The sequence below is a fragment of the Euleptes europaea genome, chromosome 7 (genome assembly GCF_029931775.1).
Source record: "Euleptes europaea isolate rEulEur1 chromosome 7, rEulEur1.hap1, whole genome shotgun sequence".
NCBI lineage: Eukaryota > Metazoa > Chordata > Lepidosauria > Squamata > Sphaerodactylidae > Euleptes > Euleptes europaea.
In genome coordinates, this window is record NC_079318.1 from 93,837,413 (window position 1) to 93,865,086 (window position 27,674).

Sequence of the window (27,674 nt, forward strand, 5' to 3'; positions counted from 1 at the left end):
CTGTACTCAAGCTGTTGGCCCCCCTACCGCGACTCCCCTCCCCAAACCGGCCCGAACGATCTGCACACAAACACGAGACAAAGGATATGGCTTGTACAAAACAGGTTGACAGTTTTTATTGTCTCTTTAAAAACCACTTAAAAATGATAATCTCTCAGTGGGTAGATGGGGAATTAAAAATATAACCGCCATCTTGTCTCGCTGGCCGGTTGCTCTGATAATTGATCCCCCTGCCCTGCAAGCTCTTCCAAGCAGGGTGCCACAAGGAAGACAGGATGTTCTTTTCGAAGCCGGCCGGGGGGGGGGGGGGCTTCGACACCCGTCCTCTGCGCCATAACCCTTGGGGAGGGGAGCGTGTGGTCGACATGGGGGGTTGAAGGCAGGGGACAGGGTGGGTGGCGGGAGACGGTGGTGTCTTTCACGCCACCAGTTGGAACGGCGAGGAATCCATGGTGAGTCTGGCCTGGGAGGGGAGATGAGGTGGGAGTGAATGAGGCTCCAGCGGTGACTCGCTGCGAGGAGAAAAACAGGAACTTTGCCTCCCCTTTTTTAGGGAGGGGGGAGAAATGTGAGAAGTTTGGAAATAATGTCTCTGCTGGGACGCCAGGAAGAGATGGTCCCGGACTAGCCCTCTCCCCACAACCCGATTCCCCTGCTCTTGGGTCTCCTTAGCCAGAAGTACCGACAGAGCAGTGAGCTGGTTCACACCCTTTATTTTCGTGAAGGATGGGGGCGGGTGGGAGGTGGACCCAGCCCCTCTCTGGCTCGGCACTACTTCTGATTACCGATCGCCCGGCGGACGCCGACTGGTGTCTTCCAGGTCCGCTGGTGGACGGCCGTGCGAAATCTCCCTTTCCCTGCTGCATTGGGCTAGACGGACCAGCGAGGAGGAGGAGGACGATGCCTGGTGTGGAGCGTGGTTCACATGGGGCGGGGAGGGCAAGGGCATGGGGTGGCGCTACCCAGGAACGGGGCAGTCAAGAGTGTTCAAGTCTCGCTGGGGGGGGGGTGCGCGCACAGACGCATCTCTTGCGTGTTTCCTTGCTGCTGATGGCGTCTGTCCAGTTGCTCCGGAGCCGCTCTCTGCTTCTGCCGCGGTTGCCCCGGGAGCCCCCAGCGATGAGGCAGATGGGAGGCGGGCGGGCAAGCGGTGCTGCTGGGGCCCTAACCCCCCCCTCAGTCACTGTCTGAGCCCACCGCCGAGGAGCCTTTCCTCTTTCGCTTCGTAGGCTTCGGTTTGGTGTCTTCCTCCTCCTAGGAGCAGAGAAAACCTCATGTAGGCAGGCTTAAGAGAAGGCTTGGGGAGGGGAACTATGAAATTGAGGATGGCCTCATGTTGCCTGATGGGACAGATACGCTCCCTTAGCAATATAACTGCCCTACTAGCCACGCTTACAAGAAGAGCTGCCGCTTGGTTTAAAGAAATCTTAGCTGATCAATTGTGGTCTGTGTAAATCTACACGGGAGAAGGCACAAGGGGTCTACTGGGGGAAAAAACACCTTTTCAGAGGATACCCTGCCTGTGCCATAACAGGCATCACCTCAGAAGAAGTGTTCCCCCTTCTCTCACATCACCTCAGAAGAGGCGTTCCTCTTCTCTCATGTCACCACAGAAGAGGCGTTCCCTTCTTTCGCGTCACATCAGAAGAGGCGTTCCCTTCTCTAGCGTCACCTCAGAAGAGGCGTTCCCCCTTCTCTCACATCACCTCAGAAGAGGCGTTCCCCCTTCTCTCACATCACCTCAGGCATTCCTCTTCTCTCACATCACCTCAGAAAAGGCATTCCCCCTTCGCTCACATCACCTCAGAAGAGGCGTTCCCTCACATCACCTCAAAAGAGGCATTTTCCCTTCCTGCCTCTCCTCTGGCATTTCCCTGAGGAGTCCCTGATAGGTAACCCTCGGGGACTCCATGTGTTGCTGCCCCCGACTCACCGAGGCGCTGCTGGAGGCGGACTCCTCTTCATTGTTGGCCGGCTGGGCTGCGTTCTTGCGGCTGCGGGGGCTGGAGATGGTGGCTTTCCGTCGGCTCTTGGGGGGCTTGCTGGACGAGTCTTCGTACTCCTCGGCCAGAGAGAAGAGGTCACTGAACCTGGGAGGGGAGACAGGAGTCGCAAATGCAGGCAAGGACTGGAGCCAGGCAAAGAAAGCTGGTGGTTTTTTTTTTGGGGGGGGGGGAGGAGGAGGAGATGAAACATCATCCCGCCCCAGTTCTTTTCCTTGCAGGCAGCAATGCGCATCACCCTCCTGGGAAATCTTCTGCTCCTGTTCTTGGGTTTCCCACACCCTCTTTTAAAGCACATTTCCTATCAGACAAAGGGAGCTCTGACTCTTGGAAGCTCATAACTCTCCCGCCCTGACCCAGCCACGGTGATCCATGCGATGGTCACCTCTAGGCTGGATTACTGCAACTTGCTCTACTTAGGGCTGCCCTTGAGACTAACCTGGCGGCTCCAGCTGGTATAGAATACGGCAGCAAGACTCCTTACTGGAGTATCACCCCGAGAGCATATTCAGCCAGTGCTCCATCAACTGCACTGGCTCCAGTTGGAGTATCAGATCAGGCTCAAGGTGCTGGTTTTGACCTTTAGAGCTTTACACAGTCTGGGAACTTCGTATCTTCGGGACTGCCTCTTCTGGAATACCCCCCAAAGAGTGCTACGATCTGCTGATAACAACTTACTGGTGGTCCCCGGCCCTAAGAGTGTGCGGCTGTCCTTGATGACAGCCAGGGCTGAAAAGCCTGGTGGAATGCTCTGCCTGGTGACATCAGGGCCCTGCGGGACCTTACGGAGCTCCACAGGGCCTGTAAGACAGAGCTATTCCACCAGGCTATAGAGGGCAGCCGCGGATACTATACTATATTTGCTGGCCTCCCTATTCTCCCCCGCCCCGTTGTATTATATCCATCTGGGGGGGAGGGGTCACCGGCCTGGTTGCCCAGTGGAGCACCATCTTGACTTGTTTTTGTTATTGGAATGTTATTGTTTTTAGTGGTTTAGTGGTTTATTGTTTTTAGTGGTTTATTGTTTTTAGTGGTTTAAATCTTGACGACAGAGAACTAATGATGTGTATTTTAAATGATGTGACCCGCCCTGAGCCTGGCAAGAAATCGAAAAAAATAACCCGAAAATCTTGTTGGTCTCCATGGGGCTACAGGACTCTACTGCAGACCGACACGGTGACCGTCTGAAATCCCTCTGCCGTAGCCCTGATGAAGGGCCCTCCCCACTGTCCCCTGACCACTTACTTCATCTTGTGGGCCTCGTCGCAGCTGGCTTGGACGTGCTGCAGTGCTTGGAGGATCGGGGTTTGGCTGAAAACTGCCGGGGAAAGGGAGAGAAGAAGAAGGGGTCTGTCAGAGGGGAACGGGGTGAGGGGGAATGCAGCCCCTCACCCCCCACAGCCAAGCCCTTCAGGACTGAACGGGCAAATGGGAGGACGTGTGGCGTGCTTTAGTTAGAGGAAACCCAAGGCAGGGAGGAGGCTGCAATTCTGAGCAGGGACCGCCTCCTACCAACCTGACCTTCAAGAGGAACTGGTTGGCCACTGTGTGAGATGGGATGCTGGACTAGATGGACCACCGGTCAGATCCAGCAGGGCTCTTCTGATGTTCTTAGGAAGGCCTCGACCTCTATGCCCTGTTGTTGGACCTCCAGAGGAACTGACTGGCCACTGTGTGAGACGGGATGCTGGCCTAGATGGAGCACTGTTCTTAAGACCCTCTCTTCTACCGATGGAGAAAACATCTCCATCACAAGCTTCCCACCCCCTGTTTAACCCAAACAACAGCTCAGTGAGGCAGGTTAGGCTTAATCCACATGACAGCCCCGTGAAGTAAGCTAGGTGGAGAGTGGGTGAAATGTGTGCTTGCATTCATGATGGTTTTGTGAATGTGTGTGGGGGGGTGGAGTGGGGGAGGGGAGTGTTACGTACAGTTCTGTTTGGTATTGGTGAGGTTCAGGCGCAGGTTGTCCAGGTGCTCCAGGATCTGCTCCAGAGTCAGCTGGGCTAGTTTGCTACTGGAACTCCGCAGGCTGGGAGTTGAAAGAGAGAGAGAAAAAAATTAAAATAATAGGCAGGGTTCTTAAGAGGCTCTTAAGAGGGGCCCTTCAGTCTTCGGCACCCTCTGTATGGAAGAATACAGACACAGCATTTGGACTCATAAGAACATAAGAAAGGCCCATTGAGTCCAGCAGTCCGTTCACACAGTGGCCAACCAGGTGCCTCTAGGAAGCCCACAAGCAAGGCGACTGCAGCAGCATTATCCTGCCCGTGTTCCACAGCGCCTAATATAATAGGCATGCTCCTCTGAGACTGGAGGGGATAGGTATGCATCATGACTAGAATCCATTTTGATTAGTAGCCATGAACAGCCCTCTCCTCCAGGAACATGCCCACTCCCCTCTTCCAAGCCTTCCAAGTTGGCAGCCATCACCACATCCTGGGGCAGGGAGTTCCACAATTTAACTATGCGTTGTGTGAAGAAATACTTCCTTTGATCTGTTTTGAATCTCTCACCCTCCAGCTTCAGCAGATGACCACGCGTTCTGGTATTATGAGAGAAGGAGAAAAGCTTCTCCCTGTCCACTCTCTCCATACCATGAATAATTTTACAGACCTCTACCATAAAGTGTAGACGCCTGGGGAAGGCGACGGCAAACCACCCCGTAAACACAGTCTGCCTAGTAAACTTCACAATGTGGCGTCACCCCATGGTTCAGGAATGACCCAGTGCTTGCACTAGGGACTACCTTTACCTTTTTTACCTAGTCCTATTATTGCCGTGTCCTGGATAGCCCAAGCTAGCCCTATCTCGTCAGATCTTGGAAGCTTGGCACCGGTTAGTCCTTGGATGGGAGACCACCGAGGAAGTCCAGGGTCACTATGCAGAGACGGGCAATGGCGCACCACCTCCGAATGACTCTTCCCCTGAAAACCCTACCGGTCGCCCTAAGTCGGCTGCGACTTAACGGCGTTTCCACGACCAGTCCTGTTACACTGCTCATGAGATATCTCCTCCTACGGATTGCGTCAGCTTGCGCTCTGTAATCCGCCTTGGATTCAGTGACAAAGATGGGCTATAAATTACATGAATTAAAACCCAAAGCAAAACAAAACCAGTTTTAACTCTTGTGAAGTCTGCAATAAAAAAATGCAACCCGTTGCTAAAACAGGTTCCTCTCAAGAAGCTCTTCCAGATCGTAACTGGGAAACTTGTTCTTTCAGGGAAGCGGCAAGTTCTTCAACAGCAGACTTCCGTTCCCCTGGTTCAGTCCATTAGCTCTTCTGCGCCCTTGCGCTGATGTTCAGATGGCAGAGAGGAGAAAGCGAGAGCCACTAGATGTCCTCCTAGTTCCGCGCAAGAAAGTCCGTCACCCTGCTAATTGTGGCTGCCAGCAGAGGGAACTGTTCTCTATGCTGGACCAAGAGACTGCACATCCTTCGTGCCCCCTTACCGCCCAGGTGTTTTCTGTGCCCCTCATTTTCTTATCCAGAGCTTCCTACAAGAGTTCTTATCCAGCCCACGAGGCAGCCACCCCCACCCTGCTCCTGAGGTGTCAATTATCGAAGACTTTCAAATAAAATACTGTTAAGAGTGTTATTGTTTTAAGCATATTTGTATTTTAAGTAAAAAACAAAGTAAAAATAATATCATTAATTGGCAATGCCTGTGTCTTCTATAAAGTTTGTATCTCTGGTGTGTGTAAGTGCCGTCAAGTCGCTTCCGACTCTTGGCAACCCTATGACTCAACGTCCTCCAAAATGTCCTATCCTTAACAGCCTTGCTCAGGTCCTGCAAACTGAGGGCCGTGGCTTCCTTTATATTCAAACCATCTCTGGTTGGGTCTTCCTCGTTTCCTGCTGCCTTCGATTTTTCCTAGCATGATTGTCTTTTCCAGTGACTCTTGTCTTCTCATAATGCGACCAAAGTAAGACAACCTCAGTTTAGTCATTTTAGCTTCTAGGGTCAGTTCAGGCTTGTTCTATAACCCACTGATTTTTGTGGCAGTCCACGGTATCTGTAACACTCTCCTCCAACACCACATTTCAAAGGAATCTACTTTCTTCCTATCAGCTTTCTTAACTGTCCAGCTTTCACCCCCATACATAGTAATAATATCTCGGTAAAGGTCCCCTGTGCAAGCACAAGGTCATTCCTGACGTCACATCCCGCCGTTTCCTAGATAGACTTTGTTTACGGGGTGGTTTGCCAGCGCCTTCCCCAAATCTCTCTGTTACCTGGCATTAAATTTTATGGTGCACATGGCCCAGCCTGATGAAGCGACATTCACGTCATATCCGGCCCTCGTAACAAATGAGTCAGACACTCCTGACCTAAGCGGCAATGCACCTGTTCTTCACCCCACCCCCTCGCTCATTCCCACACCCGGCCTCACCTTTGGCGTTTCCGGGGCAGGCTGTTGTTCTTGATCAGGAGGGACTTGATGTGCTCGGCCAGGAGGTCGTCGTGTTTGATGCACCAGTGCCGGAGGATGCTGGTGGTGAACTGGTCGTCTGGGTGGCATGGACGGCTCAGCACCATCTTCACCATCTCTTCGCTGGGCCTGTGGCAGGACGCAGATGGGGACTGGGTTTTATTACCGCTCCTTTCAAAAAGAGGGACCCGGAGGTGACAGGGGAGGGGGCCCTAGAGATGGTCTCCTACACAGATGGCTGGATATGAGCTTTTAAGGAGCTGCCTCGCTTTAACCGCACTCACAGAGAACCCGTGCCAAACAAATCTCCCCTTTAAAGAAGCAGTTTAGAAAGAATATGTAGTAGAAGAAGAGTTGGCTTTTATACCCCACTTTTCTCTACCTTTTACGGAGTCTCACAGCAGCTTACAATTTCCTTCCCTTCCCCTCCCCACAACAGGCACCTTGTGAGGTAAGTAGGGCTGAGAGAGTTCAGAGAGAACTGTGACTGGCCCAAGGTCACCCGGCAGGCTTCATGGGAGTGGGGAATCGAACTTGGTTCTCCAGATTAGAGTCCACCGCTCATGTGGATCAGTGGGGAATCGAACCCGGTTCACCAGATTAGAGTTCACCGCTATTAACCACTGCACCACACTGGCAGAGGACGAGAGGGGCCCCCGGGCACTCTCTGCCCCCAAACCTGGGACCAATCCTGATGGCCCACAAACTTCGCTGACACATTTTAATCTTTCGGTGGTCCTCCTTGCCCACTGCTAACGGTCTGTATCTGGACTACACCCTTTAATCGCCACATCAGTAGCATCGCTGACCCAAACCCCACAGACGATCAGGAAAGCATCCCTGTGTGGTCCGAAACGTGGAGATCTTAAATGCCAGGCTCTGCATGAGCCAAGGCTCAGCGTGAGGCCTGGCTTTTCCCAGCGTGGTTTGCCATTAACACACAGCCGGGAACCGCTTGCAACTTCCCAGCCGCCCCGAGCAAAAGCAGTGGGACGTGTTTGGACGTGGGGTGGTCCTGCCTTTCCCCCTCCCCAGGGCGATCTGGAGCAGCTGCAGATAGAAATCCACCCTTCGGTCGGAGCTGGCCTGTTTCCTGCCAGGCGAATGGTAAGAAATTAAAGCGCTCTCCTGAGAGGTACCGCGGGTGCCCGCGGGGTTGGCCGGGATGCCGCAGGATCCCTGTGGATCAAGGTCAGGGCACATGCTGCTACCAGCAGCAAAATACAGTCGATGGGGGTCCAGGGGGGTGTTAACCTGCTTCTGAGAGGCGTGGCAAGCCGTACAGACAGCAGCAGTGCCAAAGAGCCCTTTACTCCAGCATTCTGCCTCCGTCAAATGCCTCTGGGAGCTCCGAAGGAGGGAACGAAGGCAAAGATGTTATTCTATCGCCTGTCCCCAGGGCTTCGCCTTCTGAGATAGACTGTTTCTGAGCATGGAGGTTCCATTTACCCATTCTGAACAACAGGCAGGGACAGACCTTCTCTCCTTCATGAGACCAAGCCTCATGAAGAAAGGCGGAGGGACTTGGGAATGTTCAGGCTGGAGAAGAGGAGGTTGAGGGTGGACATGATTGATCTCTTTAAGTATTTGAAGGGCTGCCTCTTAGAGGAGGGCAGGGAGCTGTTCCTGTGGGCAGCAGAAGACAGGACTCGCAATAATGGGTTTAAATTGAGGGCAGAAAGGTACCAGCTGGATATTAGGAAAGAGTAGTTTAGTAAGAGTACTTCAGCAGTTGAAACGGCTTCCTTGGGAGGTGGTGAGCTCCCCATCACTGGCAGTCAGTCTTCAAGCAGAGGCTGGACAAACACTTGTCAGGAATGCTGTAGGCTGATCCTGCACTGAGCAGGGGATTGGACTAGATGGCCTCTATGGACCCTTCCATCTCTATGACTGTATCACTGTGTCTAATGTGTTTAAAGCCATCCAAGCCAAATGTCATCTACGGATCTAGTGGCAGCAAGCTCCACACATCAACAGCACACAGAAATACTTTCTTTTGTCTACCCTGAACCGATTACGAATCGGCTTCCGCGGAAGATGCCAAATTCTTGCGTTATTCGGGGGAGACAAGGATTCTCCCTCCCTCTGCTCCCACCACAGTCTTCATTAGAGAGCCAGCATGGTGTAGTGGTTAAGAGCAGTGGTTTGGAGCGGTGGACTATGATCCGGAGAACCGGGTTCAATTCCCCACTCTTCCACATGAGCAGCGGAGGCTAATCTGGTGAACTGGATTCGTTTCCCCACTCCAACACACCAAGCCAGCTGGGTGACCTTGGGCTAGTCAGAGTTCTTAGAGTTCGCTCAGCCCCTCCTACCTCACAAGGTGTCTGCTGTGGGGAGGGGAAGGTGATTGTAAGCCGGTTTGAGTCTCCCTTAAGTGGTAGAGAAAGTCGGCATATAAAAACCAACTCTTCTTCTTATCGACCAGAGCCCTGGCCCTTTTCCATCTCTGGCTTTGCGGAAGGGGCTCCCTGAAGAGGTGAGCCCCCCGCCACCTCCTTGGAGACCTTCAGCAGTCACTGTAAGAAGTGACTGTTTGCCAGAGCTTTTGAGAGGGTTTGAATCGCAGGCGTATTTTAAAGGAGGGAGGGGGAGATGCATGGCGTCCTCTGCTAGCAGCAGAACCAAGAGAAGAAAACAACCTGCAATTCTCAGGAGCTCGCGCCAGATCCCACGCACAGAAAGGCAGAGGACGGCCGGCAAAACCTCAGCTTTGGAAAGACGGAGAGTCTGCTTGAGCACTCGGCTCGCCTCCGCCTGCCTCTCCCGGCCCCACTTGGCTCAAGCTCAGCTGTGCCCCGCTCTCCTGCCACCGCTCCAGTTGTACAGGAAATTGAACACCGTCTCAAAGGAGGCGGCTTTGGTCAACAGGATCGCCCATTAACATTTCAGAGTGGCAAGGGCGAGGGAGCCAACGAGAGGACTCTGCCCTTTGGCGTGGCCCCTCTACCAGGCGCTCCAGCAAAAGCTTTCTGCAAACAGCAGCTCCTCCCCCCGCCACCCCCGTGTAACTCTTCCAGAGCCCAGAGGGGGCTTACTTCGGAGGGAGTCTGCCGACACCAGGCCAATGGGCCAAGGAGGCTGGCAGCAATCCAGCGCATACGAAAAAAAGCTTAGGCCATTTATGCAGGGGAAATTCGCGCTGGGTTCACCGCTGGGCGGACGCACCGTTTTCTGATTCTATTCTCAAAACTGTATTTGTGGGGGCTTTTTGCCCCAAAGATATTCCAGGAGTACATTGCGCTCAATTATTTGTCCCCAGCGAAATATGATGCCTTCTGGGTCCCTCCCCACCCCCGACAATGCTGGTTGTTTCATTGGCCCCTGCCAGCCCCACAGCGTGAGTCTTGGATTTTATTTGATCCCAGTGGTCATTTTACAGCCACAGCAGATAAGGAAACCTCACCACCACCAATTTGTTTCTGGCTATCTCAAGGCAGGGGTCTAGCGCCCGCAAACTATAAAGAACTCTCGCTGCTTAAACTGACCAGAACAGATGGGTATGGGGGGGGGGGGAAGACAGCCGTCTCCGTTCCCGGAGATCATAGAACACACTGCTGAAACTCACCAAAATGGCTTTTCTGGGAAGGATTGGATGAGGGAGGGATAAGCAAGAATGGGCGGGGGAAGAGAAGCCCAAAGTTAAGACTAGTCGCAGAAATTGCCTCGATTGGTTTCCCTTTAGGATTGAGGCAAAATTTAAACTCGTGATCAAGCAGGTTCCTGGAAATGCAGGACAAGTGCGGGGCGGCCGCGAAGTGACTTCTGAAGGTCGGAAGAATCATGAATAATCCAAACGAAGCCCCGAAGCAGTCCCGCGGGAATCGCGAGGCTAAGTAACCAAGCACAAATGGCCTTAGATTCCTGCTCCTATCCTGCCACGTGTCAAAACCGGAGCCAACTGAAGCTGCTGGGCTCTGACCGTTCCCCTCACACTGTTAAAAGCTGCACGAGGAGCACAGAGGCTACTTAGGTATTGGTGAATATCTCGCAGGTGGCCTGTGATGACTCGGGGTCTAACTTCTGCCCGTAAGGGCTCTTGGGTGTTCTGGCCCCACCAGGTACCTGTCCACTGCACCCTTCGAGGAGAGAGCAGGAACGCCACAGAAAAGCACCTGCCGAGCCAGCGGCATCCCAGGCAGCTCACGTAAGTGAGCCAAGCAGCACGCAAAACCTCTGTCACATCCCTGGGCACCCCAGCCCTGGGGGAGAAGGGGTGGAACCTGGGCACTGCCTTAAGAATGCTAGCAGCAACACAATGGGGCATAAGGAGGCACCAGGGGGAGGGTCTGTAAGGGCATGGCAGGAGCAAATGGAAGGAAGAAGAGTTGATTTTTATACCCTGTTTTTATCTTTAAGGAGTCTCAAAGTGGCTCACGATCGCCTTCCATTCCCCCACCCCCCAAAACAGGCATCTTGTGAGGCAGGTGGGGCTGAGAGAGATCTGAGAGAACTGTGACTGGCACAAGGTTACCCAACAGGATGCACGTGGAGGAGTGGGGAATCGAACCTGGTTCTCCAGATTAGAGTCCGCCGCTCTTAACCACTACACTACGCCGGCTCTCTAGGGTCAGTTCCCTATGGAGAAAAGGCCTATATGAGAACAAAGGTCTCCTTGGGAGAAAAGCCTACACAGCTGTAGGCACAGGACAGCAGAAACTGTCCGAGTCCAGGAGGGTGATAAAAAGAAGAAGAGTTGGTTTTTATATGCCGACTTTCTCTACCACTTAAGGGAGAATCAAAGCAGCTTCCAATCACCTACCCTTCCCCTCCCCACAACAGACACCCTGGGAGGTAGGTGGGGCTGAGTTCAGAAAGAATAGTCACACTCTCTCAGCCCCACCTACCTCACAGGATGTCTGTTGTGGGGAGAGGAAAAGAAGGCGATTGGAAGCCACTTTGAGTATCCTTACAAAAGTAGAGAAAAATCGGGGTATTAAAACCAACTTCTTCTTTTTCCTTCCTCGTGCTATGGAGATTATTTTAACTCCCTGCGTGCAAGAAAAACCCACCCGCCAAACCTTCCCTAGGCAAAGGTTATCGGCATGCTGTGTTACTGGGCGAGAAGCTAATACGTTCATCTCTGCTATATTGGACAGGCGCGAATGGAACATTAAAACTTCTAACACAACGACGGGAGACAAACCCTCCATCCCTCATCTCTGTGCCTCTCTCCCGGGAAGCTCTCTGTGCTTCTGTGTACCAATTTCTCCTTCTCAGTGCCGCTTTCGCGGCAGATGGAAGTTTTCTTATCAAGTCTAAATTGATTAGAGCCAAGAGCTGTCTCTATCAGGGGAGCTATCGTCCCACTGCCGCTCTTCGCTCTTCAGAGCAGTGTGACGAGATGGCAGTCGGGAGCGGAGAAATTAAAGGTTCCATCTTCCAGCGCCAGCTTTTCAAAAAAGCTCTGATTAACAAATTAAAGCGCCACTTGCCACGGTTTCATTTCCCCTCTATTCCAGGGGGACGGTTCTCAATTTGAGCCTTCATGCACAGTTGGGGCACCTAGACTGCGTGGAACACATGCCCTCCCTCCGGTTACACAATCTGGGGAGAAGCCCTCTATAATGGGGGTGGAGATTGCAAGAACTCCTAGAATCATAGAGTTGGAAGGGACCACAGGGTCATCTAGTCCAACCCCTGCACAATGCAGGAAGTTCACAACTACCTCCCCCCACACACACACAGTGACCCCTGCTCCATGCCCAGAAGATGGCCAAGATGCCCTCCCTCTCATCATCTGCCTAAGGTCACACAATCAGCATTGCTGACAGGTGGCCATCTAGCCTCTGCTTAGAAACCTCCAGGGAAGGAGAGCTCACCACCTCCCGAGGAAGCCTGTTCCACTGAGGAACCGCTCTAACTGTTGGGAAATCCTTCCTAATGTCTAGGCGGAAACTCTTTTGATTTAATTTCAACCCGTTGGTTCTGGTCCGACCTTCTGGGACAACAGAAAACAACTCGGCACCCTTCTCAATTTGTTCCCACATCAGCGCAACTGGCTAATCGTCCCAGTCCTTTGAAAAACTGTACATGGGACTCTCTTCAGGGAAAAAAGGATCCCCCCCCCCAAAAAAAAAGAACCAAAGCTATTTATGATAGAATAGATCAGTGCAGAGTCAAAAGAGCCAAATTCTGCCATGTGAATAAAGAATGTAAATGTGTTTTTAGATTACTGGGGGGGGAAAGTTTTCTTTTGCCTCATGTGGGAAAGTATAATGAACTAAGGAGGAGGAGGAGGAGGAGGAAGAGTTGGTTTTTATATGCTGACTTTCTCTACCACTTAACGGAGACTGAAACCAGCTTACAATCACATTCCCTTAACCTCCCCACAACAGACACCCTGTGAGGTAGGTGAGGCTGAGAGAGCTCTAACAGAGCTGTAACTTGCCCAAGATCACCCAGCTGGCTTCGTGTGTAGGAGTGGGGAAACAAATCCAGTTCACCAGATTAGCCTCCGCCACTCATGTGGAGGAGAGGGGAATTGAACACGGTTTTCCAGATCAGAGTCCACCGCTGCAAACCACCGCTCTAAAACACTACACCAAGCAACCACCCTGGACTAGTGGAAGTCCTCCTTGCTGTGTGCTCCCAGCTCCTGAGGTCTTACCATGCCTTGCACGCATATTTCCCAGCCTCATTTTGCATCTTTAAGGGCTAGAAGCTTCACAATAATAACAACTTTTAAAACGGAGACGTTTACAGTGTGGAAATTTGTACTCACTACCAGTGTTTCAGTGTGACTGCAGACATACAGGCTATACAAATAGGCCTGAACATCTCCCTCCCTTTCTTGCCCAGATGTCTTGGGAATACTAATGGCTTTCTCTCCAGACTTTTCATGACCCTGAAACAAGCCACCCCTGCTGGAGCAGCGCTTTAAATAACCGGCAAATAGGTTCAGATACGTACTTTTCACGTCTCAGCTGGAGCAACAGGCAGGAAAGCGCCTCGGGGTGCTCTGCAAAAGAAAACAAGGCTTGTTAAGCTCGGCTGATGGGCTAACCAATTCCGCATGGAACAGCTGGGTGCCAATTTTCCCACAGCACAGACAGGGAAGGGGAGACAGGGCCTGGTCTCTGGGAGATGGTAAACCTGGACTGTGCCCATTCAGACTGGTGGAGGGGCTCCCATGACGGGATACAGGCACATCTCGCTTTGCCGATATTGTATTTTCGAGCGAGTCTATTGGCGCCATTTTTTCCCAACAGCGTGTGCTCACTTCGTGTCTCTGTGTCACATTTTGGTCATTCTCGCAATATTTCAAACTTTTTCATTATTACTACAGCACATTTTAAAGACAGAATGCTATTACACACTCAGTAGCGTAAACGTAACTTTTATGTGTGCTGGGAACCAAAATAAATAAATAAAAGTGTGACTCGCTTTGTTGTGATATTCGCTTTTACTGCAGGGGTCTGGAACCCAACCCGCAATATCTCCGAGACTATGGTTGTACTCGTCAATATATACTGAATCTCCCTGTGCGTAGAAAGTTAGCATGTCAGGGAGAAGGCTGGAATTCTCCATGACATGCCAGCTTTCTACAGAAACAGCAGCGGAATCTGCTGCCTAGGGAGGGGGTTAGCTCCCCCTTACTGGCAGTCTTTTAAGCAGCCGATGGACAAACACTTGTCAGGGATGCTCTAAGCTGATCCTGCATGGAGCAGGGGGTTGGATTAGATGGCCTCTTAGGTACCCTTCCAATTCTATGATTCTATGGTGGGTGGGCAGGCCAAAGTGGACAAACGGCGAGCCTGGAACCAGTGTTTGGTGTCCTGTTCTGGCTCGATCTCACCTTTGTACTTGAGATGCTGAAGGATGGGGATGATGGTCTCCAGGGGGATGTTGTGCGCCAGGAAGAGCTGCCACGTGCAGTACTGCTCGAACGTCTCCCAGTCCAAGCTCTGAACTGGAGAAGGGCAAGAAGAAGAAGAAGGAGAGTTGGTTTTTACACCCCGCTTTTGTCTACCGCAACGAGTCTCGAAGCGTTTTACGATCGCCTTCCCTTCCTCTCTCCACAACAGGCACCTTGTGAGGTGGGTGGGGCCGAGAGAGCTCAGAGAGAACGGTGACCGGCCCAAGGTCATCCAGCTGGTTTCATGTGAAGGGGTGGGGAATCAAACCCGGCTCTCCAGATTCGAGCCAGCCGCTCTTAATCGCCACGCCACGCCGGGAGAAGGCTGGGTATCAGATATGCTTTGGCTGATGGCAAGGACAGCTTAAAAAAATTCAAGGCCACTCTGACCGTCCCAAGAGCATGAGATGGTCCCCAGCCCATTTTTACTCCATTGTGCTCTTGTTGGAATCATTACCACTGTTATATTTTACTGGAAATTGTGGAGGAGCAGTTTGTTTTACCGTTGAGAGGCAGAAGAACTCTGCCTTCCAAGTATTCATGGATTTCGCCACTCGCAGGGACGGATCCCTCGCCAATGGCACTGGTTTATATAGTTGGTTTATCTAGCCTAGGACTGTCACGACTCGTACCGAAGGCTCTTCAGTGTTTTAAGGCAGAGATCCTCCTAGCCCTTGTACTGGAGATCTTATTACTTGGAGAGAGCCGGTGGGTGAACCTGGGAATCTTCTGCACACAAACGTTTTGTGCTCTGGGGTTCAGCTCTGGAGCTACTAACTATTGCCAGGGACACCAGCTTCTCAGAGTTCCTTCCACACTAGGACGGTTCTCACAGGGCAAAACCCTCCCTCAACTGCCATGTCCCCTCGCCACCTCCTCCTCTGTACAGGCAGCAGCCAGCAAAGAGAGACCAGCTGAGCGTTTGGCAATCCGCGGGCAGCTGCGTGACCCCCTTTCCCCTCAAGCCTCTTCCCTGCTGCTGTCTTTGAAAGACCGGCTCCCAGAAGAAGAAGAGTTGGTTTTTATATGCCGACTTTCTCTACCACTTAAGGAAGAATCAAACCGGCTTACAATCACCTTCCCTTCCCCTCCTCACAACAGACACCCTGTGAGGCAGGTGGGGCTGAGAGAGCTCTAACAGAGCTGTGACTAGCCCAAGGTCACCCAGTGGGCTTCATGTGTAGGGAGTGGGGAAACCAACCCGGTTCACCAGATTAGCCTCCGGCGCTCATGTGGAGGAGTGGGGAATCAAACACGGTTCTCCAGATTAGAGTCCACCGCTCTTAACGACGACAACCAAGCTGGCTTTCACGGCAGCGCACCCACTGCATTCTACTCACTCAGAATGTTCAGGACCGAGTCCTTCCGGAACATCACCAGGTTTCCCATCATCACATGGCACACGAGCTCCTGGAGCTGGAAAAAAGGGAGCAAAGAGGTTGGGGGGCTGAGGAGAACTTGAAGCAGAGAGCTGGGGGGCGCGCGGGGGGAGTTAGAAGACAGGAAAGGCCTAGAAAGATTTCGCCCTTGGTCGTTTTCAGGGATCCCCCTGTGCTCAACTTGCTTCATTTCACCCTTATTCCAGAGTGCACCAAGGGGGAAAGGGTCCCTGTGGTAGCCCCCGTTTTATCCTCACAACAACCCTGTGAGAGCGGTTAGGCTAGTCCAGCATCCTGTTTCACGCAGCAACCGACTGGTCACCCCGGAGGGCCAACTGATGGGGCACACAGACCGAGACCTTCCCCTGATGTCGCTTCCTAGCCCTGGCTTTCAGAGGTTTGCTGCCTCTGGATGAGGAGGCTCCCTTTACACAAGAATGGATGAAGCTGCATCGCTCCCTTGGTACGCTACCCTGAGAACCTTGATAGAGCAGCATGATAAAAATGCGTTAGATAGACGGATACACCGATCTGCTGCTGCAGCCATGGATCCCTTGAAGACATTCGGGTGGGCCGCTACCCAGATGAGAGGCGCTTCTTTTAAGACTGGTGGCAAGCCAGAAGGGCAGTTTCTTCTTTGTGCACAGGCTACTTTAGAGTGGATGTGGGCCGTGCTGGAAAGCAGGCAGTGTTCACATCGACGCAGCTGCCACTCAGAAGGTGGTAATTGCCTAGCAGACGCAGCATAGAATGGGCCGCAGGTCTGGGGAGACCTCCATGCTTTGCCACGGTCTCTGTTGCAAACCAAAAGTGGTTAAGGGTGTCAGAGGGTTCCTGAACCAGAATGCAGCCAGAGGAAGAATGAAAGGAAAGGATGAATGGGGCGGTTCAGGAAGGGCAGAGGAAATAGATGGCCATCTGACAGCAAGGCTGATTCCGTGAACTTAGGTAGATCATGAGAGGGAGGGTTGCGTCAGTGCTTGGCTCTCGTGGCCCTTTCTTTTACATGCTCAGGGAAATGCCAATTGCCACTTTGAAGAAGCTGGTTTTTATATGCCGACTTTCTCTACCACTTAAGGAAGAATCAAACCAGTTTACAATCGCCTTCCCCTCCCCACAACAGACACCCTGCGAGGCAGGTGGGGTTGAGAGAGCTCTAAGAGAACTGTGACTAGCCCAAGCTCACCCAGCTGGCTTCATGGGGAGGAGTGGGGAAACCAACCCGGTTCACCAGATTAGCCTTCGCCGCTCATGTGGAGGAGTGGGGAATCAAACCCGGTTCTCCACATCAGAGTCCACCACTCCAAACCACCGTTCTTAACCACTATGCCACGCTGGCTGTCTTCCTGACTTTGGGGCCAGGGAGCAATTTTCCTCCAGGCCAAATTGGCCAGGGATCCTGGAGGTTGGTTTTTTTTTTGGCCATCTTCTGGGCATGGAGCATGGGTCACTGGGAATGTGTGTGTGTGGGGAACTAGTTGTGAATTTCCTACAATGTGCAGGGGATCAGACTAGATGACCCTGGAGGTCCCTTCCAACTCTGAGATTCTAAATACAAAATGATTTGAGCTGGGAATATCCAGAGCATTGGAGGAACCCAGCAAGATATTGCCGGGTTGGGGGGGGGGTTGTCACCAAAAATTTCCCATACTTGATACCATCTTGTTGCCAAAAAAGCAAAAACAAATTCAGCCTAAGAGATCCAGTTCAGCCCAGACCGACGTGGGAAAAACACAGAGAATGGATGGCAAAACTTTACAGCTGAAGCCAGTAGTGATATAAAGGGGGGGCGGGGGAACAAGGGGCTTATCGGGAAAACAATCAGCCTGCGGGCATGTCCTGGCTCAGGAGCCATTCTGCGTAGGGCTGGATTGGCTGGCAAGCCTTTAGCCTGCTACGGCTCCCTCCCCCCTGCCTCTCCACTTTGGCTATTTTTGGGTTACTCCACGCCGGAGCCATAGCAACCTATCAGCATTGGCACAGCCTGCCATTCTCTATTCTCTGGGGACTCTGCCCAGAGCTCCGCTCCACACTTCCTTGCTCCTGAAATAAAAAAGGCTCCAGAGCCCCAGCACAAGCAACACCCTGGGGACCATCTTCCAATTGTGGGGGTGGAATTGGCTGAGATTAATCTAGGGAAGGACGTTTGACCCATGGTGAAAGGCTCTAGTGTTACCTGAGCTCTGTGGGCTGAGAATGGATATACTGGGGTGCCCAAGGATGGACTTAGTTAAGATCACAGAATCATAAAGTTGGAAGGACCCATCCGGGTCATCTGGTCCAACCCCCTGCACAACGCAGGAAGTTCACAACTACCTCCCCACACACAACCCAGTGACCCCCACTCCATGCCCAGAAGATGCCCAAGATGCCCTCCCTCTCGTGATCTGCCTAAGGTCACAGAATCAGTATTGCTGTCAGGTGGCCATTTAGCCTCTGCTTAAAAACCTCCAGGGAAAGAGAGATTACCACCTCCAGAGGAAGCCTGTTCCACTGAGGAACCGCTCAGAAACTGTTAGAAAATTCTTCCTAATGTCTAGACAGAAACTCTTTTGATTTAATTTCAACCTGTTGGTTCTGGTCCAACCTTCTTGAGCAACAGAAAAAAACTCGGCACCAGATCCTGAGCTCAGCTTCCTCAGCGGGCCAAGGTTCTGTGGCAGAAGCCGAAAGGGCGAGAGGGGGGGCATTCCTAACCCGGTTTCACACAGCTAAAAAGCGACACCGCCAAGACAGCATAGGAAGCTTGTGAAGACTAATGCATAAAGCATAAGCTTTGGAGAGCTGTGTGTATGCCAAGTGCTGTCAAGTTGCTTCCGACTTATGGCGACCCTACGAATGTATGACTTCTAAGATGTCCCATTGTTGACAGCCTTGCTTAGGTCTTGCAAACTGAGGGCCGTGGCTTCCTTGACAGAGTCATAGAATCATAGAGTTGTAAGGGACCCCCAGGGTCATCTAGTCCAACCCCCTGCGCAATGCAGGGAATTCACAACTGCCTCCCCCCACACACACCTCCAGTGACCCCAACTCCTCCAAGGTCTCTGGCCAATTTTGGCCTGGAGGAAAACTGCTTCCTGACCCCAAAGTGGTGATCGGCAGTTCCCTGTGCGTGCAAGAAAGGGCCACGAAAGCCAAGCACTGATGCAACCCTTTCTGTCCTCTCAAGATCTGCCTAAGTTCACAGAATCAGCATTGCTGACAGATGGCCATCTGGCCTCTGCTTCAAAACCTCCACCTCCACCTGAACACACGAACCTGCCTTATACTCAATCATACCCTTGGTCCATCAAAGTCAGTATTGTTTGAGGGCGATCTGGCTGCGACATCTGTCACCCCATTGATCGCCAGGGTTGATTCGGCTGATCTGGCAGGCTAGGCAGGTGACCCCTACCTCCCTCACCGCTCCATGTGTGTCCCTCCCGAAGCTGTGCGCTCGGTCGAAGAGGACGACCATCCCAGATAGGAGTATTGTCTACTCAGACTGGCAGCGGCTCTCCAGGGTCTCCGGCTGAGGTCTTTCACATCACCTACTTGCCTAGTCCCTTTAACTGGAGATGCCGGGGACTGAACCTGGGACCTTCTGCGTGCCAAGCAGATGCTCTACCACTGAGCCACAGCCCCTCCCCAAATGTGCAAATTAAAACCCAAAATAACACCCCCACCCAGCAAACTGTACCTTAAGTTGTTTGTTTCAACAGCAAATTCTGCAAGGCAGGCCATTTATAATCCCAAGGACTGGGGGTGGGGGAGGGGCAACACACCAAAAAGCTGAAACGGAGGGCTGAGAGTATGATCTTCAGCTTCCCACCTAGGGGCTTTTCCTTTGTGACCGCTGGAAAGAGATCCTGCCTCTCTCTGGACAACCTTCCGCTCCGCCTCGTACAGAACGGGCAAGTCTAGTTGGAATTACACCCCCACCCCCAGGCGGGATAGTTACTGTAAGGTCTGAGAACAGCCAAACAGATAAGAACATGAGGAAAGCCCTGCTGGATCGGACCAAGGCCCATCAAGTCCAGCAGTCTGTTCACACAGTGGCCAACCAGGTGCCTCTAGGAAGCCCCCAAACAAGACGACTGAAGCAGCACCATCCTGCCTGTGCTCCACAGCACCTAGTATATTGGGCATGCTCCTGATACTGTAGAGAATAGGTATGCATTATCAGAACAAAAGTACATAAGAAAGGCAGTGCTGGATCAGACCAAAGCCCATCAAATCCAGCAGTCTGTTCACACAGCGGCCAACCAGGGGCCTCTAGGAAGCCCACAAACAAGACGGCTGCAGCAGCATTCATCTGCCCGTGCTCCACAGCACCTAATCTTCTGATCCTGGAGAGAATAGTCATGCACCATGACTAGTATCCATTTTGACTAGTAGCCATGGATAGCCCTCTCCTCCATGAACATGTCCACTCCCCTCTTAAAGATCCCGCTCTCTGTTCCTTTCCGAGCTCATGGATCTTACCTGGGCTGAGTCGATGACTGCCACAATCATGTTCAACAGCTCCCCGCTCCGAAGGGTCTCATCTGGAAACTGAGAGCAAAGGGGGGAGGGGGAGAGAAAATGATGAGAACCCAGCGGAAGAAGGCCGCGGTCTCTCTTCCTGAGGACTACCTAATGAAGGGGAACCACCTTTCCAGCCTACCTCCCGTATTTTTGTTTGCTCTGCCTAATGACGATGAAGAAGGAAAAGAAGATGATTTGGTTTTTATATGCCGACTTTCTCTACCACTCAAGGAAGAATCAAACCGGCTTACAATCCCCTGCCCTTCCCCCCAACAGACACCCTGTGAGGTAGGTGGGGCTGAGAGAGCTCAAAGAGAGCTGTGACTAGCCCAAGGTCACCCAGCTGGCTTCATGTGTGAAGGAGTGGGGAAACAAATCCAGTTCACCAGATTTGCTTCTGCCGCTCACATGGAGGAGTGGGGAATCAAACCCGGTTCTCCAGATCAGACTCCATCGCTCCAAACCACCGCTCGTAACCACTATACCACGCATACACAGACTCCAGGTTTGGAGATAACTGCCAAAATAGATTAATTCTGCCCAAAACTGTTAACAGTTGAGAAGCTTTGGCAAAAAAGGCCAAGTTGCCCAGTTCCCCACAGACCGCTCCAAGAACACAGGGGCCCCCGGGCATGCCCGTTCTGGACAGCAGGGGGCGCAACAGGCTGAGCATAGCTGGCTGGCTGGCAAGAGAGGAGAGCCATCCCGGCCAGAGAAGAGGGAAGCCGAAACCAATCTGTTGCTAGCTTTATTATTTTTTTGCTGTCAAACATGCGTAAAAACCTGATTCATGCCACTCTGTTCAAAATTAGAACAGAAGCCAAGCCAAGCCTGTAAAATAAGATTAAGGCTTGGCGAAGGAAACCCTGTTCTGTATATGGAAGACATTACTCTGCACGCCCAGGGTATGACAAAGTGGGCTATTTTTGCAAAACGGTTCCGGAGAAAATGGACAAGGGCCGGCTGGAAAGGACTGAGGCACAGGAGGCTCAGATGCAGGGGATGGTCCCGAGTGAAGTTTAAGAACATAAGAAAGGCCAGGCTGGATCAGACCCTGGCCCATCAGGTCCAGAAGTCTGTTCACACAGTGGCCAACCAGGTGCCTCTAGGAAGCCCACAAACAAGACGGCTGCAGCAGCATTGCCCTGCCTGTGCTCCAAAGCACCTAATATAATAGGCATGCTCCTCTGATCCTGTAGAGGATAGGGATGCAACATGACTAGTATCCATTTTTACTAGCAGTTATGGATAGCCCTCTACTCCATTAACATGCCCACTCCCCTCTTCAAGCCTTCCAAGCTGGCAGCCATCCCCACATCCTGGGGCAGGGAGTTCCACAGTTTAACTATGAGTTGTGTGAAGAAAAATCTCCTTTTATCTGTTTGGACTCTCTCACCCTCCAGCTTCAGCAGATGACCTGGTATTATGAGAGAGGGAGAAAAGCTTCTCTCTGCCCACTCTCTCCCTACCATGCATAATTGTACAGACCTCTATCATGTCTCCCCTCAGCCGCCTTCTTTCCAAACTAAACAGCCCTAAGCGTTTTAACCGTTCCTCATAGGGCAGTTGCTCTAGTCCACTGACCATTTGGGTTTATCTTTTCTGCACCTTCTCAAGCTCTCCAATATCCTTTCTTAGATGTGGTGACCAGAACTGTACACAGTATTCCAAGTGTGGTCTCACCATAGATTTGTACCAGGGCAGTATGATAGCAGCAATTTTATTCTCTATTTCTCGTCAAATTATGGCCAGCATGGAATTTGCCTTTTTCACAGCAGCCGCACACTGGGTTGACATCTTCATCGAGGGATCCCCTACCACCCCAAGATCCCTTTCTTGGTCTGTCGCTGCCAGCACAGACTCCATCAGTGTGTATGTGAAGCTGGGATTTTTTGCCCCGATATGCATCACTTTACACTTGCTCACATTGAATCACATTTGGCAACTCCCGTCAGCCGCTGGACCTCGGACACCTGGGAAGTGCTTCCGCCTGAGCCTGGCAGAGCAGCTGCCGGCCAGAACCGGCAATGCTGAGTGAGAGGGGCCAACAGCCCAATTCAGGATAAGGCTCCAGGATACCAGTGCTTGGACAGAGGCCGCACAATACCTTGCTGAAGACTGAAGGGTTAGATCACTGCCTGCGTGGAAAACCTGAGGCATCCTGCGTAAGCCCCCTTAAGCCCCCGGTGTAAGAGATTCGAGAAAGCGATTTCGTAAATAAACCAGCAGGAAGGGACCACATCTTCAAGTACTTGGAAGGGCTGTCATACAGAGGAGGGTGCCGAGTTGTTTTCTGTTGCCCCAGAAGGTCGGACCAGAACCAGCAGGTTGAAATTACCGTAAATCAAAAGAGTTTCCGTCTAGATAGGCCCACAGAACTCCTGCTAATATTTTTACCACCCAGTCACGGCTAAATGTTACTTCTGTGCTGGGCCTCTCTCAGTTGGGGTGGGGGATAAAGACATTGAGCCTACCTAGCAGGACCGTTGTGGGGAACCAGCGAAGTTCAGCGATGGAAGCGCTGTGAATAATCCCCAGTGCCGTGAAAATGCTATTATTTTAACTCTGGGGTTGTTTTGCCATGTAAAGCGAGCCAGCGTGGTGTCGTGGTTGAGAGCGGTGGTTTGGAGCGGTGGACTCTGATCTGGAGAACCGGGTTTGATTCCCCCCACTCCTCCACATGAGCGGCAGAGGCTAATCTGGTGAACTGGATTTGTTGCCCCACTCCTACACACGAAGCCAGCTGGGTGACCTTGGGCTAGTCACACTCTCTCAGCCCCACCTATCTCACAGGGTGTCTGTTGTGGAGAGGGGAAGGGGACTGTAAGCCAGTTTGATTCTCCCTTAAGTGGTAGAGAAAGTCGGCATATAAAAGCCAACCCTTCTTCTTCTTCTAAAGTGCAGGCCATCTAGGATGGAAAGTGGATCCACCCACTTGGTCAGGGTCCCAAGACTCCCTTCGTCCCCCGAAAGCCCCACTGGCCCTCAGCCAGCCCACCCCCACCCCCGGTCCTCACCTCAGTGTATATGGAAGGCGTGAGGTAGCAGAGCAGACGGACATCATCCTCCTGGCAGGCCTTCATGTCCATCATCAGGCAGGTGTGCAGGTCGCCCAGCTGCGTGGCCTGGGCAAAGGACTCGTAGAGGCTCATCTTCCCAGCCGCAGCTCTGCTACGGAAACAGCACGAGGCCCCGGTCAGCCAGCGGAAGGAAGAGTCGGCCAACAGTCCGCTGTATACCATTAGCCCAGGGGTCCCCCAACCTTTTCAAGCCTGTGGGAAGGGCTGTGGCTCAGTGGTAGAGCCTCTGCTTGGCATGCAGAAGGTCCCAGGTTCAATCCCTGGCATCTCCAGTTAAAAAGGACCAGGCAAGTAGGTGATGTGAAAGACCCCCTGCCTGAGACCCTGGAGAGCCGCTGCCGGTCTGAGTAGACAATTCTGACTTTGGTGGACCAAGGGTCTGGTTCAGTACAAGGCAGCTTCATGTGTTCACATCTGGAATTCTGACAAGGCATGGTGGGCGTGGCCACAAAAATGGTGGCTGCAGGAGTGCGGAGCCAGCCACAGAATGGCCGCCATGGCTTAACTTCGGTCACACAGTGCTGTGGTGGCAGCTGCTGCCAAAGCAACGTTTTTTTTTAAAAAAATCAGCACAGCCAATTAAGTCTCCAGTGCTGGGCAAGAGCCCTGCCTGGCCCAGCCCACTTCCTAAATACACTCGGCGAGTGCCGGAAAAGGCATGGGTGGGCCCACAGGCACCACGGTGGGGACCCCTGTATTAGCACATCGTCATTGCATTATTGTCTACTGATGTATCACCATTTTTTCCTGCACCAAATCTGCACTCTGACTCGGATCTAACATTCTATGCTCGTTTCAGATGCCTGCAATTCTAGCCCTGGTACACTGCTGATTGGAGGTCTCATCCCATTGGCTGCATCGACTTACACCGTACAGTCCACCTGGATTCCCAGTGAGAAAGACAGACTACAAATATAGTAAATATATGAATAGTGGGCACTGCCATATAACATGGCGAGACCTGGAGAGCTCTAGGACACTGGAGAGCTCTAAGCGGAGCGAGCCCTACGAGGAAAGGCTGCAAGAGTTGGGAATGTTCAGTCTGGAGATGAGGAGGTTGAGGGGGGACAGGATTGCTCTCTTTAAGTATCTGAAGGGCTGCCACTTAGAAAAGGGCCGGGAGCTGTTCCTGTGGGCAGCAGAGGTGAGGACTCGCAATAATGGGTTTAAATTGCAGGTGGAAAGGTACCCGCTGGATATTAGAGGGAAAATATTTACAGTGAGAGTAGTTCAACAGTGGAATCGGCTACCTAGGGAGGTGGTGAGCTCCTCCTCACTGGCAGTCTTCAAACAGTGGCCGGACAAGCACTTGTCAGGGATGCTCTAGGCTGATCCTGCATTGAGCAGAGTGCTGGACTAGATGGCCTGTATGGCCCCTTCCAACTTATGGTTCTATGGCAATGACTGGCCAGATTCCAGCGTGTGCCCATGTCCGTCCACCCCACTCCCAAAACAGCCATCCTATTGCCTGCTGTTGGTTTTTTTTTACCAGCTCAAGCCTTGGCCATCTGTTCTCACCTGGCTTTTAAGTAGTAGAGGAGGTGGTAGCCGATCTTGGGCTGCTTCTGGTAGAGCTCCGAGAGAAGGTCCAGCAGCACAGAGAAGCTGCTGTTGTCTTCCTGCATCTGGCAGAGGTTCCTGAAAGGGGCGGGGAGGAGAAGGGAGAAAAACTGAGGCCGAAGCCATGCCAGGTTAGGGTCCAGCTTCCTGCTGAAGTCGAGGGTGTGGTGCTGGGAGTGTGTGTGTGGGGGAGCTGTTGCTGTGAATTTCCCACATTGTGCAAGTTGTTGGACTATATGACCCCGGAAATCCCTTCCAACTCTATGGTCATTTGCGCATGGTCGCTGTAGCCTCCTTTATTCCCTGTTTCAGCCAGGATCAAAGTAACCCGGGTTGGGGGAAACTGTATGCATTGGCTGGAATGATCAGGGATGAAACTGTGCGTTAATGGAGGCATGAATTCAGAAAAGCAGTCTCCCAAGTTCAAATCAAGTCCTACCCCTTTAAATGCTGCTCTGTAATTGGCTGACTTCGCAGTACTCACCCTGAGAGAAGATTTCCTTCCCCTCAGACCCAACTGCCGCATAAAAAAGCATTTTAAGAACAAAAAGCGGAGCAATCTGAAAGAAGGGGGGGGGATCCAAGCCTCGTTTTTAAGAAGCCTTTCTTTTGCTCAGAAAGAGGTCTGAGGTAGCAGGAAGCACTTGAATCCCTGCCTCTTTACACACTGGTTCGTGATTGGCTGAGAGAGAAGCCAATCTTCTGTGCTTCCCCTGTTTGGCTATCTGCATGCTGCCTTGAAGAGGGGTTTGGAAAAGGGTGGGGCGAAGCTCAACCCGAGAACAGAGTTTGTACGCTCTGTGACTCCGGAATGAGCCATGATGAACGGTTTAATTCAGGCCAGAAGAGGAATGGGAAAAGCTGGGTTCATTTTGCGTTGAGACAGCGTTGAGCTTCCAAGGAATGAGGTAACGTGCATACTGAAAAAATTGATCCTGGCTGAAACAGGGAATAAAGGAGGGTAAAGCGACGATGCATAAATGACCTATGATTCTACTTACTGCCCAGCAGGTGGGAAGGAAGAAGCACAAGGCCAGGGCAAAACGTGTGCCTTTATAATCCATGGTTTGCCAGCAAAACTGGAAGTTCCAACTGAGCTTAGAGCAAGCCGGGGTTTGCCTCGGAATCTGAACCGAGTTGGAAAGGAGGGCCAGGGCCCTTCACTCCTCAGGCCAGGGAGCTACTTCCTGACTCAGAGTTGCTCCCTACTGCAGAGCTTTGGATATAGCAAGGGAGGCACAGGACTTACCTAAATATTAGGTAAAGCGGCTTCCCCACGGATTCCTCCAGAGACCTGCATGGAAGTAAAACAACCAGAGGCAACAAAATCACCCTCCAGAATGAGACCCACAGAGCCAAAACCTGGCAAGGAAACAAGCGATATCATTCAAATTTAAATTGGGCAAAGTCAAGGCGTTTCAAACTTTTTAACACCTTCGGGTTGAGCTTTCCACATGGACTCGTCTCCCACGGAAACTGTGCCCTTGCAAAGCCTCTAGAGCATCACTCTGGGGAACACAACAGCGCTGAAGCCTAGTCTTCACCGAGGTGATCAACCCACATTTGGGCTGCGGCATTTTAGAATGCTGTGGAGAGGGGGAAGGGGCTAACACATAAAAAGTCCTCTGCGTGCAGAAATCTAGCGTGTCAGGGAAAACGCTAGCACCTTCACAGTGCCATGCCAAATCTCTGTGTGTGCGGAGAGTTGCTTTAGGCCTTTTTTTGGTACAGACATCAATTTTTCAATCACAGATTATCCATCCATCCATCTCAATAAAAACAATCTCTTGGGATTGTGTGAACAGTCTGAAATGATACAGGCCAGATGTAAGCGGATCACCCCAATGAGATCCGGGGCCTAGGGCAATGCCCTTCAACCTCTCCACACCCAGGAGCCACCTCCAACACCCAGGTTAGTAGCCTGGGACCAACCCAGCTTCAAGCACCCAATCAGGAAGTCACCCACCATCAGAGTCATGTGACAAGAAGAGGAGGAGCCAGAGGCGCAGCCTCACCGGTGGGGAGAGGGGTTCCGTCCGGCCAGCTTTCATGAAAACACTGGTGGACAGAGGCGGGGAGAGGCAAAGGAGAGGAGAAGGGACCTTTTGTAGGGTGGGGTGGAGGTGAAGAATGGCCTCTGTGCTAACAAAAGGACCCCCTCTGCTAAGGGACCTCCCCTCACCCAGTGTGCAAAGAGTGAGGAGGCGCCACACCCTTACCCTTCTCCCGTGACAAGCTGAGGGTCAGGTCCTCAAGATTAAAGGCCACATCCCAAGCAGATGCAAGCAAGAGGCTCGCTTCTTGTTGCTGCGGGGATCACTGATAATTGGGGTCTGTGAGCAGCTGGGCTCTGAATAGGGTTGCCAGCTCCGGGTTGGGAAATACCTAGAGATTTGTGGGGAGGAGCCTAAGGAGAGCGGGGTTTGGGAGGGGCTTTGATGCCATAGAGTCCAACTGCCAAAGTGGCCATTTCCTCCAGGGGAACTGAACGCTGTTGCCTGGAAATCAGCTGTAATAGTGGGAGCTCTAGCTGCCACCTGGAGGCTGGCAACCTTAGCTCTGAAGGGCCTCTGTGCACGAGGATCAGCGACAAAAGAGAACGACGAGCGCGAGAGAGGGGAGGAGGGCGGAAACGGCAGCCCCTTACTCTTCGGTGATCTCCTCTGGTAGCACCTCCCCGCGGAAGTGGGCCTTGAAGAGCTCCTGCAGGCAGGACGCGAGGACTGACAGCTGCTCCTGGTCAAAATCCTCCTGCAGAAGATGGGAACGGGACACGGCAGGGTTAGCCACAGCTCTGGTTCACCTCCCCTCCCCTTGGGAACAACACCCACGGGCGCGGGGCTCTACCCATGA

The 27,674-nt window shown here is 52.3% G+C and overlaps 1 protein-coding gene across 1 annotated transcript in view; it reads right to left on the reverse strand.

The window, feature by feature from the left end:
- Positions 1–1,170: 1,170 nt before the first annotated feature.
- INTS3 (integrator complex subunit 3) overlaps positions 1,171–27,674 on the reverse strand; it is a 104,306-nt gene continuing 77,802 nt past the window's right edge. Inside the window, exons 18-30 of the mRNA XM_056853904.1 lie at positions 27,469–27,572; positions 26,071–26,115; positions 24,780–24,899; positions 23,199–23,352; positions 20,140–20,208; positions 15,637–15,712; positions 14,237–14,350; positions 13,351–13,399; positions 6,400–6,567; positions 3,935–4,035; positions 3,249–3,321; positions 1,934–2,090; positions 1,171–1,254 (exon numbers count right to left, since the gene is read on the reverse strand). Coding sequence (XP_056709882.1) covers positions 1,177–1,254; positions 1,934–2,090; positions 3,249–3,321; positions 3,935–4,035; positions 6,400–6,567; positions 13,351–13,399; positions 14,237–14,350; positions 15,637–15,712; positions 20,140–20,208; positions 23,199–23,352; positions 24,780–24,899; positions 26,071–26,115; positions 27,469–27,572 — 1,308 coding nt within the window. The 3' untranslated portion in view covers positions 1,171–1,176. The remainder of the gene's footprint in view (positions 1,255–1,933; positions 2,091–3,248; positions 3,322–3,934; positions 4,036–6,399; positions 6,568–13,350; positions 13,400–14,236; positions 14,351–15,636; positions 15,713–20,139; positions 20,209–23,198; positions 23,353–24,779; positions 24,900–26,070; positions 26,116–27,468; positions 27,573–27,674) is intronic.